The 15,815-nt window shown below is 36.6% G+C and overlaps 2 protein-coding genes across 2 annotated transcripts; one reads left to right on the top strand and one right to left on the bottom strand.

Moving 5' to 3' along the window:
• Window positions 1–6,422: 6,422 nt before the first annotated feature.
• LOC111389653 lies at window positions 6,423–7,681 on the top strand. Its single transcript, XM_023014595.1, has 4 exons — window positions 6,423–6,725; window positions 6,780–7,113; window positions 7,262–7,292; window positions 7,381–7,681. Exons 1-4 carry the CDS (start codon window positions 6,423–6,425, stop codon window positions 7,679–7,681), a joined length of 969 nt encoding a protein of 322 aa, XP_022870363.1.
• Window positions 7,682–12,383: 4,702 nt separating this feature from the next.
• Window positions 12,384–14,253, bottom strand: LOC111389651 (amino acid permease 3-like). The gene is made up of 5 exons (XM_023014593.1): window positions 14,024–14,253; window positions 13,851–13,944; window positions 13,540–13,754; window positions 13,300–13,439; window positions 12,384–13,205 (listed from the first exon to the last, which is right to left on the bottom strand). The coding sequence occupies exons 1-5, from the start codon at window positions 14,046–14,048 to the stop codon at window positions 12,549–12,551; spliced, it is 1,131 nt and encodes a 376-aa protein (XP_022870361.1). The 5' UTR covers window positions 14,049–14,253; the 3' UTR covers window positions 12,384–12,548.
• Window positions 14,254–15,815: the final 1,562 nt, after the last annotated feature.

The raw sequence follows: 15,815 nt of genomic DNA, 5'->3' as shown, positions 1-15,815 counted from the left end.
GGTCCATACCTGGACTACTCTGATATGTTCCCAACATCCTAACAACAAATTCAATGTCAAGTCTCATCTATACTTGAGCATACAATAAGCTTCCAACAACAGAAGCATAAGAAATTTTCTTCTTGTTCCCTTTCAAGATCTTTTTCGAGCACTGGCTCAAATTGAACTTATCATCCTTCGCAATGGAAGCTATACTTAGTGAACAATCTTTCATCCGAAATCTCTCTAAACCTTTGTTGATATAGGTCTCTTAAGACAGACTCAAAATATTTCAAGATATGTCCCTTTGGATCTTAATACCAATGACATAAGATGCATCACCCATATCTTTCATCTCAAAATTTTTAGAGAGAAATTGTTTCACCGCATGTAGCAAATCCTTATCATTGATTGCAAGTAAAGTGTTATCCACATACAGAATAAAGAAACAAATCCTACTTCCACTGACGTTCTGGTATATATATTGATCCATAATGTTTTTACAAATCCAAAAGAAGAGATAACATCATCAAATTTCAAATACCACTGACGGGAAGCTTGTTTTAGTCTATATATAGATTTCTTGAGCTTGCACACCAAATGCTCACTACTGCTAGAGGAAAATCCTTCTAGTTTTTTCATATAAACCTCTTTCTCTAGATTTGCATTGAGAAATGCCATTTTTCACATTCATTGTTGCAACTCCAAATCGAAATGTGCAACAAATGCCATGATGATACGAAGTGAATCTTTCTTTGATACAAGAGAGACGGTCTCTTTATAGTTGATTCCTTCTTTTTGAATGAATCCTTTAGCAACGAGTCTTACTTTTATATCTTTCAATGTTGCCTAATGAGTCCTTCTTCGTTTTATAGACCCTTTTGTATCCTATGGCTTTTGCACTGTCAGGCAACTCAATAAGATCCTAGACTCCATTAGATGCCACAGAATCCATCTCATCTTTCATTGCATCGGACCACGAACTTGATTCTTTGTAATTCATGGCTTGTAAGAATGTTTCAGGATCATTTTTGGCTCCAATGTTATAGTCTGATTCTTGCAGATACACAACATAATCACTAGTTATCGTCGATTTCCTTGCTCTAGTAGATCTCCTTAATGTTGTATCAACATTTACCTGAGAATCATGTTGTTCAACCAATTGTTCAACAATTTCTGGCAATTCTTGAACATCTTGATCCACTAGATTATCATCAATAACTTTTGGAACTTCAATGATTGGTTGTCCAACACCTATTTGAACTTGAGGGGTGTTGTGAACAATAATCAATCTGTCACTTTAAATGGAAGGTTGAACATCAATATGATTCTTTTCAAAAACAATGTCCTGGAATCAATCGCTCCCACTAATCAAGTCATTCTCAAGAAACTTCGCACTTCTTGACTCCACAATCCTAGTGCTGTGAGTTGGACAATAGAATCTGTATCATTTGGACCTTTTGGCATATCAAATAAAATACCTACTAATGGTCCTTAGGTCTAGTTTCTTTTTTTGTGGGTTGTAAACTCTTACTTTAGACGGGCATCCCCAACGCGTATATGTCACAAACTCAGTTTCCAACCTTTTCATAATTCAAATGGTATCTTTTGGACAGCCTTGGTTGGAACCTGGTTTAATATATACACTGTCGTTTTAAGAGCTTCGATCCATAAGGATTCTGAAAGTTTGGATTTACTTCGCATACTCCTCACCATTTGTCTATTAAAGTTCAATTTCTTCTTTCTGCTACACCATTTTGTCTAAGAAAACAAGCATGGTTATTGAGCGACTATCCAATGCTCTTGAAGAAATTTCGCAAATGGACCAAGTGCTTGTCCATCCTCGGTGTATGTACCATAATATTTTCCACCTCTATCTGTTCTTACGATCTTAATTTGCTTTTCACATTGTTTCTCTACTTTGGCCTTAAAAACTTTAAAGGCATCTAGTGCTTCGTTTTTGTTATGAAGCAAGTAGATATACATGTATCGCGAATAATCATAAATGAAAGAGATGAAGTATTTTGGACCATACGAGTCTATGTCTGGACTACAATTATCTGAATGTATGATCTCTAACATACTTGTGCTCCTTTTTATCACATTTCTTGGATTTGTTGTTCTGCTTTCCCTTAATACAGTCCACACAAGTATCGAAATCAGTGAAATCTAAAATACTAAGTATTTCATTATTTACTAATCTCTTAATCCTTCCTATGGAGATATGTTACAATCTCCGGTGCCACAACATAGAGGAATCTTCATTCATAACACTTCGTTTCATACCAGTGTGAACATGTATAACATTATAAGTAGTATTTTGCAAATTAATAGAGAAAAGACCATCAGATAAAATAAACTGAAAGATACTACTGAAAAATTAAAGGAATTTCCCAAAGGTACAGGTCTTGAAACTGAAATCAAATTTCTAGAGAAACTTGGAATATAAAATGTCTTTTCTAAATTCAAAATAAAACCACTGCTCAAAACTAAATTGCATGTTCCAATAGCTTTCACGTGGGAGTGCATCTTGTTTCCTGAATAAATGCACTACTCATGTTACGTGTTTGCACACTTGGGCCACCCATCGGAGCCCACAGCCAACTCATGCCGAACCACGTAGCACTCAAGCCGAGGTGATTTGCATAGCCGAGGCCCACAAACTGAGGTCCTCAGAATCCTAGGCCCATATATACCGAGGCCCATCTATCATTGCATATTGAGGAGCTTCCGAAGCCCATATGCCGAGGCCCTTTGAAGGTGGACGAGGCCTATTGGCGGAAGCTCTGTAGTTGAGGTAGTAGCCTCTGAATCATAAAGCAGCCTCTTCTGTAGACACTTCTCCAAAGAAATTCTCTGCACAAAGATCTTACTTGAATGATTGATAAGACGTTTGTCATGAGTGTAAATGTTAAGTCTTGTCACTAATAGAGGCGGCGCTGTCAATCAATAAATGTATAGCAGGCTAGGCGGGCTGATGCGTATAATTTGACATGTAAATTAACTGGATGAGGCCACGTATACCCCGAACCAAAGGTCACGATCTAACTTGTGACACTATAAATAATCCCCCATGTACCCCATACAAAGGCTAATCAAAGAATCAATACAAGAAATCATACTTTACTCAACTCTCTCTTTCTTATCATCTTGCAACAAAAACGAGTTCATACATATTTGGATACACATTTACAAATATCGATTGGTAATTATTGTATAATCGATCTACGAACACATGTGTGCGGGTGGGTCCGGCATCTGTTGGCAATATTTTTTGGGGGTCAACAGCTCACTTTCCATTGGTTTCCTTAGGTTTCGCATACCCTACAAGGTATTCGAAATATGGATTGTAGAACCAGAATCAATCCACCATGTGTTATAATTAACATCAACCATATTAGATTCATAACAGACAAATGAGATTGGTTTACCTTTCTTCTCAAGCCATTTCTGAAATTTGATGCAATCCTTCTTCATGTGTCGCTTCTTTTTGCAGAAGAAACACTTGGATTCCTTTTTATTCCACCTTGGGAGGTATTTTACCTTTCCTCTTCCTTTTGGCTTGTTTTTCATTATTTCCTTGCATTGCCATTAATGCACTTTTACCCATTTCCGTTGTCAGACTTCTTTCTTCCTGAACACATGACCAGAAGTTCATTAATTGACCACTTATCCTTATGCTTGTTATAGGATATCTTGAAGGGTCCATATTGATGTGGAAGAGTGTTTAGAATGTAGTGCACAAGGAAAGAATCAGACATATCAACCTTAAGAGTCTTCAATTAAGCCGCAATGTCCCTCATTTGCATAATGTGCTCACGCACACCTCTCACAATAGTGATACTTATGGATGAAAACTTCATAATCTAGGTGCTAACAAGTGATTTATCTGAAGTCTCAAATAGCTCATCAACAGCCTTCAACAATGCCTTGACATTTTTATGCTCTTCGACAGAACCGCAAATGCCAACAGAAATATTGGTCTTTATGAACATCATACTAAGGCGATTGGATCGCTCCCATCGTCCATAAAGAGCAATTTCATCTGGAGTGCTATTCGGAGTGAATTTTGGTTCGTCTTTCCTGATGGCATAATCAATTTCTATCCACCCTAAATGAAGAAAAATTCTCTCTTTCCAAAGTTTATAGTTATCACCCTTTAGTTCGGGAATATCACACTTAACATCAAAAAAAATTCGCATGTTGCATAACTGCATAAAAATTAAACATACATACTTATAATTTAGACAAGCAAACAAAAATCATATGTTACCAATGTAAAATCATACTTTAAGGATATGAATCTAGTGACACAAAACTTGCCTGTGGGCTAAAGTCCTACTCAATTAGTTTCATGTATAAATTTTATGATAAAACTATCAAATCACTTTACAATTCCTAATTTCTGTGGGTAATTAGGAAAGTAATTTAATATTTTATCCTAGTTAGTCATATAAATATAATAAAAATTCCTATAGGATAAAATTTATTATATTCAATATGATCAACCACAATTAATGTCTTTACTCAATATGTGATCTTATACTTTAATATATAATTTTCTATAATTAAAGATGCTGTGACTACTTCCTAATTAATTAAAAATATATCGATCACGCGACATTAAATATAATTCACAAAATGTGCTCATATAAATTGCTCAAATCCATCAACAATATGAGCACAAACAAAAATTTTAATGTACTAAATTATTTAACTTAATATTGCATGTATTACAAACCAATAAAAATCATTCATACAAAATAGCAAAATAAATAATTTTAGCACATTAAAAAAACCACATAGTATATATTTATAACCTATCTTCATTTCAAAATTAATTACTTCAAAATTATAGTGGTTAAAATTCACTGTAGGTCCCACGCTATTCATTATTGTTGACATTGGATTCAGGTTCTGGGCATTCCAACCATGCAAATGTATATAAAGAAATAATGCAAAATAATAATATGTGAGAATGTGAAAAAAAAAAAGGGTCACTGCAAGTCTGTCATGTGTTTCAACCCTTTTGAGAAAAAGGTGGTCAAACGATTCGGCTGTCTATCTGCAAAACCATATTTCAGATTTTTTTTAATATTTTTTTTTAAATGAAGGCTGTCTTCAACCTCTGGCCTGAGAGCAAAAAGTTTCATTAGTCACCGAACTTTACCTATTGTCAAGATGTGGTCACCGAACTTCTTTATGCTGCCGAATGGTCAATGAACTTACACAACATGCCTCCATCCCTCACTCCCCAAACTTTCGTTTCAATCGTTGCTGATATGGCATAACGGCAGTTGACTCGGTGACAAACGGCGTCTTCTCTTGCCAGGTGAAGTGTCGTTTGTTGATGAAAACGCGATTTCCTCCCAAAATAATAGACAACAAGTCCTAGGTGCCCTAATTTTCCAATCCCAAATTCGCGAGGGAAGTGCATCACGAACCCTAATCACGTTGCCCAATCGTGAATCGGTTTAGGAGAAGCTTAAAATACCTGATTCAATACCAGTGGACAGTATCACATCTGAAAGGGAGCGAGGATTCTCACCCATGGAGGCAGCCGATGGAGGTAATGAGCACACCCTCTATTCGATTTCTGTAAGCCAAAATAAATCATTCTGTGACATTTCTGCAACATTGCTGGGGGTTTAGAATTTCTGAGTCGATTGCAACATTGCTGGGATATATATGGACAAGTAGTATGGGTGTTGCTAAGTGGTCCATGTGTCGGTGTCTGCGTATTTTTCGGGATTTACCAGCTTCCTATATTGCTCCTTTTTTCTGTTTTTGTATTAGTACGAAACTCAGCAAATATTTTCATTGTATTCAATTTGATGACAAATTATGAGGAAGACCCAGATTTTGTTCGTTCCGATGTTGATACGGCTTCTGAGGAAGATGATTTGTTGTATGAGCGCAATGTGACAGACGGCATCGAAATTGGTTCGGACATGAATGCAGCGAGAAACGAAGGAGTATTGGTTGATGTAGGGGAGGTTGACGATGATGACTTGCATTGTCCATCTTGTGATGAGTTATTATTGGCTTATTCGTTAAATGAAGAGGTCGGTTATCGGTTTCCAAAATTTTTGGCTGAGGCAGATATGAGAAATCTGCAGTTTGAGGTTGGACAACTCTTTCGGTCAATGCAAGAGTTTTGGAGCGCAGTGAGAACCTATGGCGCTCTTAATGGTTACAATGTGAAGTTAAGGTGTAATGATAGAAAACGAGCACAAGGAGTGTGCAAAGTAGGGTGTAATTGGAGGATATGGGCCTCAAAGTTGAGTGATACGGACACGGTGCAAGTGAAGTCGTACACGCCCGAGCAAACATGCACTCGGAGCTAAAATAATAGACATTACAACTACATCTTCTTGACAAATAGATACATTGAACAATTCAAGGCAGGTCCCGATTGGAAAACAAAGTCCATTTTGACAACAATGAAAGATGATTTGAAGACAGAAATAAGTAGAAATGTGGCCAACAAGATGAGGCATTATGCTAAGGAGTTGCTGTTTGGAACCCTAGAAGAGCAGTTTGGACTTTTGAGAAGATATGCCGTGGAGATACTTCGGACGAATCCGGGATCAACAGTGATGATAGCTTTGTATGAGCAAGTTTTCAAAGGTATCTACATTTGCTTCAATGCCTGCAAGGCCGGTTTTAGAATTGGATGCAGGAAAGTGATAGGTGTTGATGGCTGCCATTTGCGAGGTTTTTTTGGGGGAATTATGTTAACAGCAGTGGGATAAGATGCTAACGACTGTATATACCCTGTGGCATATGCTGTTGTAAAGAAGGAGAATACTGATACTTGGAGATGGTTCTTGAAGTATCTCCAGGAGGACATTGAAATTGGCAATGGGAGGGGTTGGACATTGATGACTGATAGACAAAAGGGTCTTCAAAATGTATGCGAGGAGTTATTTCTAGAGGCAGAACATCGCTTCAATGTACGACATATGTACACAAACTTCTTCAGCGCCAGATATAAGAGCAAAACATTAAAGGATTTTCTTTGGCGTGCCGCAAAAGCAACAACTGTGGCTGAATTTAGATATTGGATGCAAAAAATTCGTGATGTAAGTGAAGAAGCTTATGGATGGCTGATAAAAAGACACCCTCAGGAGAGTTGATCACACTTTCTAGTGCATTCCAAGTGTGACATTCTACTTAACAATATATGTGAAGTGTTCAACAAATCGTTGCTGGATGACAGAGAAAAAATGATTCTAAACATGTTGATATCCGTGTAGATGATTTTTTTAAACGAATACAGCAAAGACGAGAGAAGATGAGATGACGCGAAGGTCGTTTATGTCCAAGGATTGCCAAAAAGCTTCACACGCTCATCGAGAGTTTAAGAGAATGCACATTGCACTTGTCGGGGGGCCCAAGATGGCAAGTTGATTGTAGTCGTGAGACATACGTAGTTGATCTTGAAGAATGGACTTGTGCATGCCGAAAATGGGAGCTTGCGGGTATACCATGCATGCATGCTATAGCAGTGATACGGGACTGCAGAAATGAACCAGAGGATTTTGTAGACAACTGTTACATGGTCGAGACGTACATGAACATCTATAATAACATCATGAACCCAATCAACGATAAAATGTTGTGGCCTGAGGTCGATGCCCCTACAATAATCCATCCTAAGTGGAATGTGCCTCAACGGGGAAAGAAACAGAAAAAGTGAAGGAAACAGGCTGAAGAGATAGTGATGCACAGCCATGGACGGTCATACGTCAAGAAGAAAGGGCAAGTGAGAATGACGTGCTCGATATGTGGACTGATGGGGCACAATAAAAGATATCACTCCAGCGACGATGCCCCAGTTCATGTATGTATTTTACTCTGTCAATATAAGATAATGTCTTCATATTCTAACCTATTTACACATAAACAAGAATGGTTCGATGCCGAACTAAAGCCGGTTCATTCAAACAGCAGCGTAACTGTTAATGAACGAGTAAGTAAACAACAAAGTCATGGTTTAGCTAATTCACCAAATTTTTTGCTTTATTATAACCTATGGTTCATGTTGGATTACAGGGAAAAATGGTGTCGTCAAGAGGTCGTGGTTGTCACCGACTGAAATTCCAAGTGCACAAGACGTCGTGGATTGTCATTAGGACCAACAAGTGCATTAGAGTGCTTTCTCCAATTCACTAACATGTTGTGCTTACAATGTTGCTGCTTGTCATATCTGTACAATTTTAGATCTATTTATCTACATTGTTGCCACACTTCATAATTGAGGACTCATTGCATCTTGCTTGATGAACTGTTATGAAGGTTATTGGTTAGTTTTTGACAGGCCGTCTGTCACTTGAATAACACACTTTTACTTGTCGAATACAAACTTGTGATTTGGGTTTAAATTTGAATTGGAGAAAGCTTGAGTGCTTTGTGATTATGCTTTCTTTACTAGCAGTTATCATTCGTAGAAAAGTGGAAGACTTGGGCATTATTTTCTGTACTTGATTTGTTAATTCACAAGGTAGCAAATGTGTTCTCAAACCATAGCAATCTGTCTATTAAGCAACATTGTGCTATTCATTTTGCACAACAGCAATATGCTTTCTGTAACTTTGTGGATGCTTACTTTAAAAGACTTAATGGAGTCAGAAATGTAGTGGAATGTTCATTCGTATAGTCAACAGTCACTGAGTCTCACTAACCTTGTTGGATGTTTATCATATTAGCCCTTTACTGAATGAATTTTTGGAAAAAAGGTATTAGATTTCATGCTATGAGAAGTTACTCATTCACACACTTATACATCCATATGACTGTGACCATTTTTATCCTTTACAATGAACCTAAGCGTATGATGATTGAAAATTTTCGCAAAAATCGGATTGAGAACGATAAAATTTAATGAAATGTGGGTGGACAGAATGATATATCATTCCTCTCATGTACCTTTGCATTCTTTTGCAGCTACCTTCACTTCTGGAAGGCTGCTTATGAAATAGAAATTGCAATTTCAAATTTTTTTTCCTTCTTTGATAGGCCACTAATTTCAATTGTGTGCAACACCCGATAAGACACCACATTATATCAGTAATGCATGATTATATCTGTTCTCTTTTGTTCAGAGAGAAATATCCAAATGTTAATAATACGGAAAATGCTAATGGTACATCCGAAGAATTTCATTATTCGATAAAAAACAATTACATAATAGTCCTACGTCAACGACTTACATCCCAGTGTTACAACCTACATAATTTACTACATGGGACAAATACAATCAACTCATTGAACTTTCCCCTTCCCTTTTCCAATGTCTTCGGTAACCCCTTTTCCTTTTCCATTATCCTCTGTGAGCGCATTTCCTTTTCCATTATCATCCACTACCGTCCTTCCTTTGCGCATAGTAATGTTGATCGATATCTCTATGTCCTTTTCTGTTGTGATTTGAGCACATTTTTTGAACATGCACGACAAATCTTCGCACAAATATTTAGTTTGACAATTACCCGAACAAACATATCTCGATTCCACATTACACCGCTCTTCATTCTTCCACTCGAATTGACCACAATCTCTAGTACAACATAAGAACAACCTCCCTTTGTTCAAAGTATTTTTCTCCACCTCCATACATTTCTCGAATCCCTGGCCACAATTTGGACATCGTTTCTTTGTTGGGCAGTCTGACAAGTAATGCCCAGGCTTCCTTCAACTGTGGCATATGCCTTTGTTCTTCCCCACCATAACACTTCAAATGTGGGATAGGTTTCCACTGTAATAATTGAAGTAGGAATACATGTAAGATAGTCAAGGATAATACAAACTGTTTCTACAAATTAGGTATAAGAAAATAATCTTCGTGACAAAATGGATACAATCTTCATAAGCAATATATTCATTTCGAGATAGGCAGTGTATGGCCAATTCATGAAAGAATTCCTAATTACATTCCATTGGCAGTGTATGGCCACTTCATGAAGCCAGGGTAGGGATAATGTATACATATAGACAGTCACTTAATCACACTATAAACGGTCAATCATTCACCTAGGATATGCACAAATTGAAAGTCACTTAATCACTCCCCACTAGCACAAGGCTACAAAAACAAACGCGACTCAAAAACACACATAACTACCATGGTTCTAACTCGTCATATTCTAAAACCAAATTACTAATGCAAAACATGCTAACAAACGAATTACAACATGAATCAACTTTCAAGACCGGAATTATTGGCTATACTCTTAGACTCGGGAGGATTTCCTGAACTAAAAAAATTTAAGTTATAATGGCTTTAAGAAGTGCAGAAACTAATGAATATTTACATACAGAACGTCGTGTGAAGATGAACATAAGTACATTACCTCAAACAATTAATGCAGGTAAAGAGCACATTTCCCGTTCCTACAACCTTGGAAATACCTTCACCTTTGGCGAAATTTGTTGGGCTTCAAGAAATTCAAACTTCGCAGATGAAGTTTCGGTGAGCACAACTCGATTTCTGTGGTTCAGCAACCAATCGCCAGGGGTCGGAGACGGGAGTAAAAAGTTCAAAATTTGTTGGGCTTGGGGATTCGTATTTCGGTCGTGGTTGGGCATGATAGTGGGTTTGCGGGGTTGGGATTCACCTAAATTTGGGGATGGTGTTCAATGGTCGAAGATCGCTTTATGGCATTCGCGATTTAGGGTTCTCTGAATTCTGTGATTTGGGGCTCAATTTCAATTGCGTATAGAGACTAAGGAATTAAACGTCGTTTGTCGTCGAGTCAGCTGCCGTTATGCCATATCAGCAACGATTGAAACGGAAGTTTGGGGAGTGAGGGATGGAGGCATGTTTGTGTAAGTTCATTGACCACTCAACAGCATAAAGAAGTTCGGTGACCACATCATGACAATTGGTGAAGTTCAGTGACTAATGAAACTTTTTACTCCTGGCCTGATCATTTTGACCCGATTTTTACTGTATGAGATTGGAAGGCTTAGGACCCAACAGGTGGAAAAAACTGCATACATATAGGCTCCATCCATCATAGAGCGGTTTTCAACAGAGCACAAACGTGGGGAAGGCAGTTGGGACATGATTTGGAAGTTATTTACATCCCTAAATGATGGAAAATGAGGACTATATCTAGGTTCAGTTATTAACCGGAGAAACCCACATGGAAAAAACTAACAGCAACTGGCCATGCGATATTGATATATGTAAAAAACTGCTTCACTGGCATCTTGGGATTGACCATGAATTTTGATTTTATGCAATAAGCTAAACTTCTTACACCTTCTCAAATCATACTCTATTATGTTATTATTACCTTGAAAAATAGACATTCAAATTTACTGATGAAGAAACTTAAATGCTATGACAAATTATTTGCAGTGGAAATTTTTCTCACTCTGATTAAGTGCTTTTTTGGATACCAATGCAGCTTTCCGTTTTATGCTGTGCTATTATACGAGATCAACAAACTTTCGGGAATGATGCTTTCCAAAAGTGAATCCAGAAGTAAAAGTAAAAGTTATTGAGTTGAAACTGGTGCTTGAAGGAATTGCTTTCAGACTCTCTTGGAGTTCTTTTGTTAGATACTTGCAAAAGTGAGATGCACTGGTTAGTGGTATAGACTGAGAAGTTCGAATATGGATGGTTAAATTTTGTGGTTATTAGATGCTAAGGGGCCTTATTAATATATAGATATAACCTCATTTGTGCAACTGAAATGGTAAGAATTAAATGAACATATGAGGTGGCTTATTTATTTATCAAGTTTTATGTTACACTTCTATCAGTCTATGAGATTAAATTGCATTGTTCTTATATACTTTTACTTTTCCACTTTAATTTGATTTCACTCCCTAAACATTGATATAATGTGAAAAAATTTGATGAGGCCCAGAAGGGCAATCACAATATTTTGCTTTGATGTTAGGCACGACTCATTTTATACCTTATTGTTTGCAAGAATAGAAAATTGTAGACTCGTTAGATGTTTTACACCAACAAACTTATACCTTTCTACTTTGTTCTACATTCATAATTATGCAGCACGTAAACAAAGATATTTTCTTCTCCATAGAATCTTGGAGATCCATCCCTAGTCGTCCATTTCTGTAAATTTATAAATGATGATTAGAAGTTGTGGGACAATTCCATCCGGACTCTTCTTTTTGTTTTGAAGTGAAAATTTATTGGGTCGTGCTTGTAGGGCGTGCAAGGCCTACAAATTATTTTTACTGTATTGCTCGGCATGGTTCATGTTTTCCAACTACTTTCATTTAAAAGATTATAGCTCTAGACTTTTGGAGAATGATTTGTACATAATCATTTAAATGTTATCTTTAACTCATCTTTCTTCGAGTATAAACTTGCTTCATTTTTTATATAACAGTATGACACGTACACAACTTTCATAAATGGATTGTGTAAGCCTTCTCTTCAACAAAATTATTGGTTCTATGCAATGTAACTTTGTAACTATATATGAGTTAGGATACAATGAGAAATTACATTAAGCCTAATATGAATAAAAGTATTATTCTTTGACCACTTTTTTTCCCCTAATTATGATGTAAAAAATTGACAAAAATTAGGACACATTCTTAAAAGGCTTATACCCTTTAAGATCATAAATAACTCCAGCAAGGGAGCCAGCAGCAGTAGCAATAGAGGAAATAAGGCAAGCAACACTTAGAATTTGTAAGCTGAGCCATGTAGTGCTCCATTCTGGGATCTTCATTTGATCTATGTACATTTTGACTGGGAAATATACGGTAAGAGTCCAGAACCCCAAAGCACCAACAATTCGAATGATGTGATCATTGAAGAATGGTAAGATTATTGACAAAATTGTTGTAATGATAACGAAAATTGTTCTCCACACAAGTTGGAAAAGATTACGTTTGAAAGGCTTGTATCCCGGGATTGGGACTTGGATTTCTTCGGTGATGAATTTGCAGTCCGGAAACCAATCTAATGCAGTTTTTTCAACGAAAGCGAAAAGGGGTTGGCAATAAACTTGGTAAGCACCTACAAGGTGGATAACAATGGCAGCGTTGACTATGTCAATAACCCAGTATGGGTAGTAGGGGCCAAAATCAGTGAGGAGATTTCGAGGTGAAAGATCTCCAAATGCCGCATAACCAAAAAGGCCACAGAACATGTAGTAAATTGTTGTCACTACCACACTTAGTAGATTTGCTTTCTTCATTGTCTCGCATTCTGATGGTGCGAATTTTATCGTATCCTGATATTAAAAGAATCAAAATTAGGCTCGTGTTGTAAAAATTAAATAGTGTAAAGTTAAAATATTGACCGTGATATTGTCTATTTTTGTATACCTGTATTTCAATAAGGATGAGAGAGTAAGAATAGGCTAAAGCTATATCCCCAATTGCTTGTAAGCTTCTCCATATTTTTTCAATTGGAGTGACGATGCCAATGCTAATTCCAGTGAGACTTCCCTTAATTTTCCCATTTTCTATAGCAAAAAATATTAGGTTACAACACTTGAAATTAACAAATCTAATGCTTTAAGAGCGGAAGATGAAAGCAAAATGAAAAAGGGGTTCCTCCTCTACCTGCAATTATGGCAATTCCAAAGCCTAAACCAATGGTTGAGTAAATAAAAGACATGACTGCAGCAACAATTGAAAGCCACCATATTCGACTGAAATCCATGATTTGAGAGAAAAATATTTGAATAACACCAAATCCAATCATGTACGGATTGCCTGAAATTCTGCAAGGACTATTATCTCCTTTTGAATGGAAGCAATTGGATTTCTTGATTGCCCTGTTTATTAATGTTCATGAATCAGTAAAATTTCCAAGAATGATATTGAACAGCAAAATTGCACTAAAACGGAGCTTTTCTTGCTCTCATACTGACATCATGCTTATAGAGGAAGCATTGGTACAACCAACGGCAACTCCAAAAAGATTCAAGTACTGAATTGCTCCACAAATTTTCACCTGAAATCCACCTGAAAGTTCCAAGTATCAGAAGAAGATAAGTATGAAATATAACAATAATATTAGGGCCGTCCACACTCGAGAGATTACCTAGGTTGGCTTTGACAACATCCATATAAGTACAATTTCTTCTTCTGGTATTGGGATCGCTCGACTAGTAGCATGATGCTAGCAGAGTAGAGGTGTAGCAAGTCAAAACTGCGAACAAGATCATCAGAGATGGACCAGCTACCCATCCCAGTTGAGCAGTGGCCCAAGGCAAGGACAGAACTCCCGAACCAATCACTACTGTTATTATGTGAGCACTTGCAGTTCACACAGTTCCTATTCAAATACACAGAACACAGAAAATTCAGCTAAAATCAAACCAAAATTATTTTTAAAAAATGTAAAAATAGATGAAAAGAAAATAATACTTGTTCTTCTGAGATGGCCATCATCATCAGAGTCAAAACCTGTGGAACCACCCTGAGGAGGCGCATTGAGGCATATATCAAACTCTTGGTTATGGTTGCTGTTTTTGCCCATCTTTGTTTCAAACAAATCAAGAAAATGAAATATCAGAATCGAATGCAAAGGGGCGTATTGTTTGTTGAAATGGCTGGATCTATTATCTGTATATTTATAGGAGGGATATCAAGACTCCATTTGCACACAGCCGAAATAAACAGATTTTACATACAAAATAGAATATTCCTTCCTGTTTTTTGCAAAATATTCAAAGTTATTGATCAATCCTAACAATACCTCTCAAGGTGGAGTGCGTATCTACCACTCCAAGCTTGTCTATGAAGAATATGAATCTTCAGTGAGAGAGAGAGGTTTTGTTAGTATGTCTGTAGTTTGATCTGAGGATGAAACAAAATGCACTTCCAGTTCCTTCTTCAAAACATTGTCTCTCATCTGTGGAGCCTTGTAGCCACACGATATAAAAGAAAATGATACCTGTTTTTATGAGACGGTCATCATCATAAATACATTTGGAATCGCCCTGAGGAGGCACGTTGAGGGATACATCTAAAACTTGGTTATTGCTGTCGTTTTCAACCCCTCTTCGTTTCAGACTAGTAAAGAAAACGGTCAACCAGCCCTACTTAAAGAAAAAGAGAAACTCTGAGGAAAAGAATATGGTTCCTTGACAAATGATTCATCAAGCCTCTCAATAAAGCAAGTAGTCAAGTATAGCGGGACTTTTAAGTTTAACCTAGTCAAAGGACCTAAATTTTACGTTGACTTTTAAAATCATGAATATTATGACATTGGCCTCTTGTATGGTAAAAGACAAAGATGCCCTTAAATGTTTTGTACAATTACAAAACAATATATTGTTGAAAGAACTATACTACCCTTTTAGTTAATAATTGAAAACCAAACACTTCCCCACTTATAAAAACTTCAAAACGAGCTTCCAACACAGGAAAAATTCTCATCTTTTCATCTTTTTTAACCTCAAAATCTAGAAAAACTTTAAAACGTTGAAGCCGAAATTTTTTTTCATATCAATTATTTCAAATCGGTAAGTTCATTTACGCATGTTTAATTTCGTTTTCAATAAATTAGTATACGTTTGAATAGAGAAATTTTATGTTGACATAGCAGTTAGCATAAAAAATTTTTAACAGATCTTACCTATCAAAAAAAATTTGAACAGATGTATAATATTTTTCTTTAGAATCGTATTCTCCTGCGCAAAAACAGCCAAACAATCGGCTGTTAAACAGCCAATTAACCGATTCTGCACTGATTTTTGTTGACACTGATTTTTTCTTATAATTAATAAATGAAGTTGATTAAAATCATTTCCTCGGTGATTTCAAATTGAATGAAAATAATCGGTGGGAATGGAAATGGACGAGTGACATACGTGGTTGTATTGCAATTC

The sequence above is a fragment of the Olea europaea genome, unplaced genomic scaffold, assembly GCF_002742605.1.
Source record: "Olea europaea var. sylvestris unplaced genomic scaffold, O_europaea_v1 scaffold604, whole genome shotgun sequence".
Lineage (NCBI taxonomy): Eukaryota > Viridiplantae > Streptophyta > Magnoliopsida > Lamiales > Oleaceae > Olea > Olea europaea.
The sequence above is the reverse complement of the archived record's forward strand: the minus strand, read 5'-3'. Positions and strand labels throughout refer to the sequence as shown.

Coding starts and splice junctions, on each gene's coding strand:
- LOC111389653 (XM_023014595.1), top strand. CDS start 6,423: ATGAAAGATGATTTGAAGACAGAAATAAGTAGAAATGTGGCCAACAAG. Junction 6,726..6,779: donor GGGGAATTATGTTAACAGCA/GTGGGATAAGAT, acceptor GCTGTTGTAAAG/AAGGAGAATACTGATACTTG. Junction 7,114..7,261: donor AAAAAGACACCCTCAGGAGA/GTTGATCACACT, acceptor AAACGAATACAG/CAAAGACGAGAGAAGATGAG.
- LOC111389651 (XM_023014593.1), bottom strand. CDS start 14,048: ATGGATGTTGTCAAAGCCAACCTAG. Junction 13,755..13,850: donor GCTTCCTCTATAAGCATGAT/GTCAGTATGAGA, acceptor ATTAATAAACAG/GGCAATCAAGAAATCCAATT. Junction 13,206..13,299: donor TCATCCTTATTGAAATACAG/GTATACAAAAAT, acceptor TTTTAATATCAG/GATACGATAAAATTCGCACC.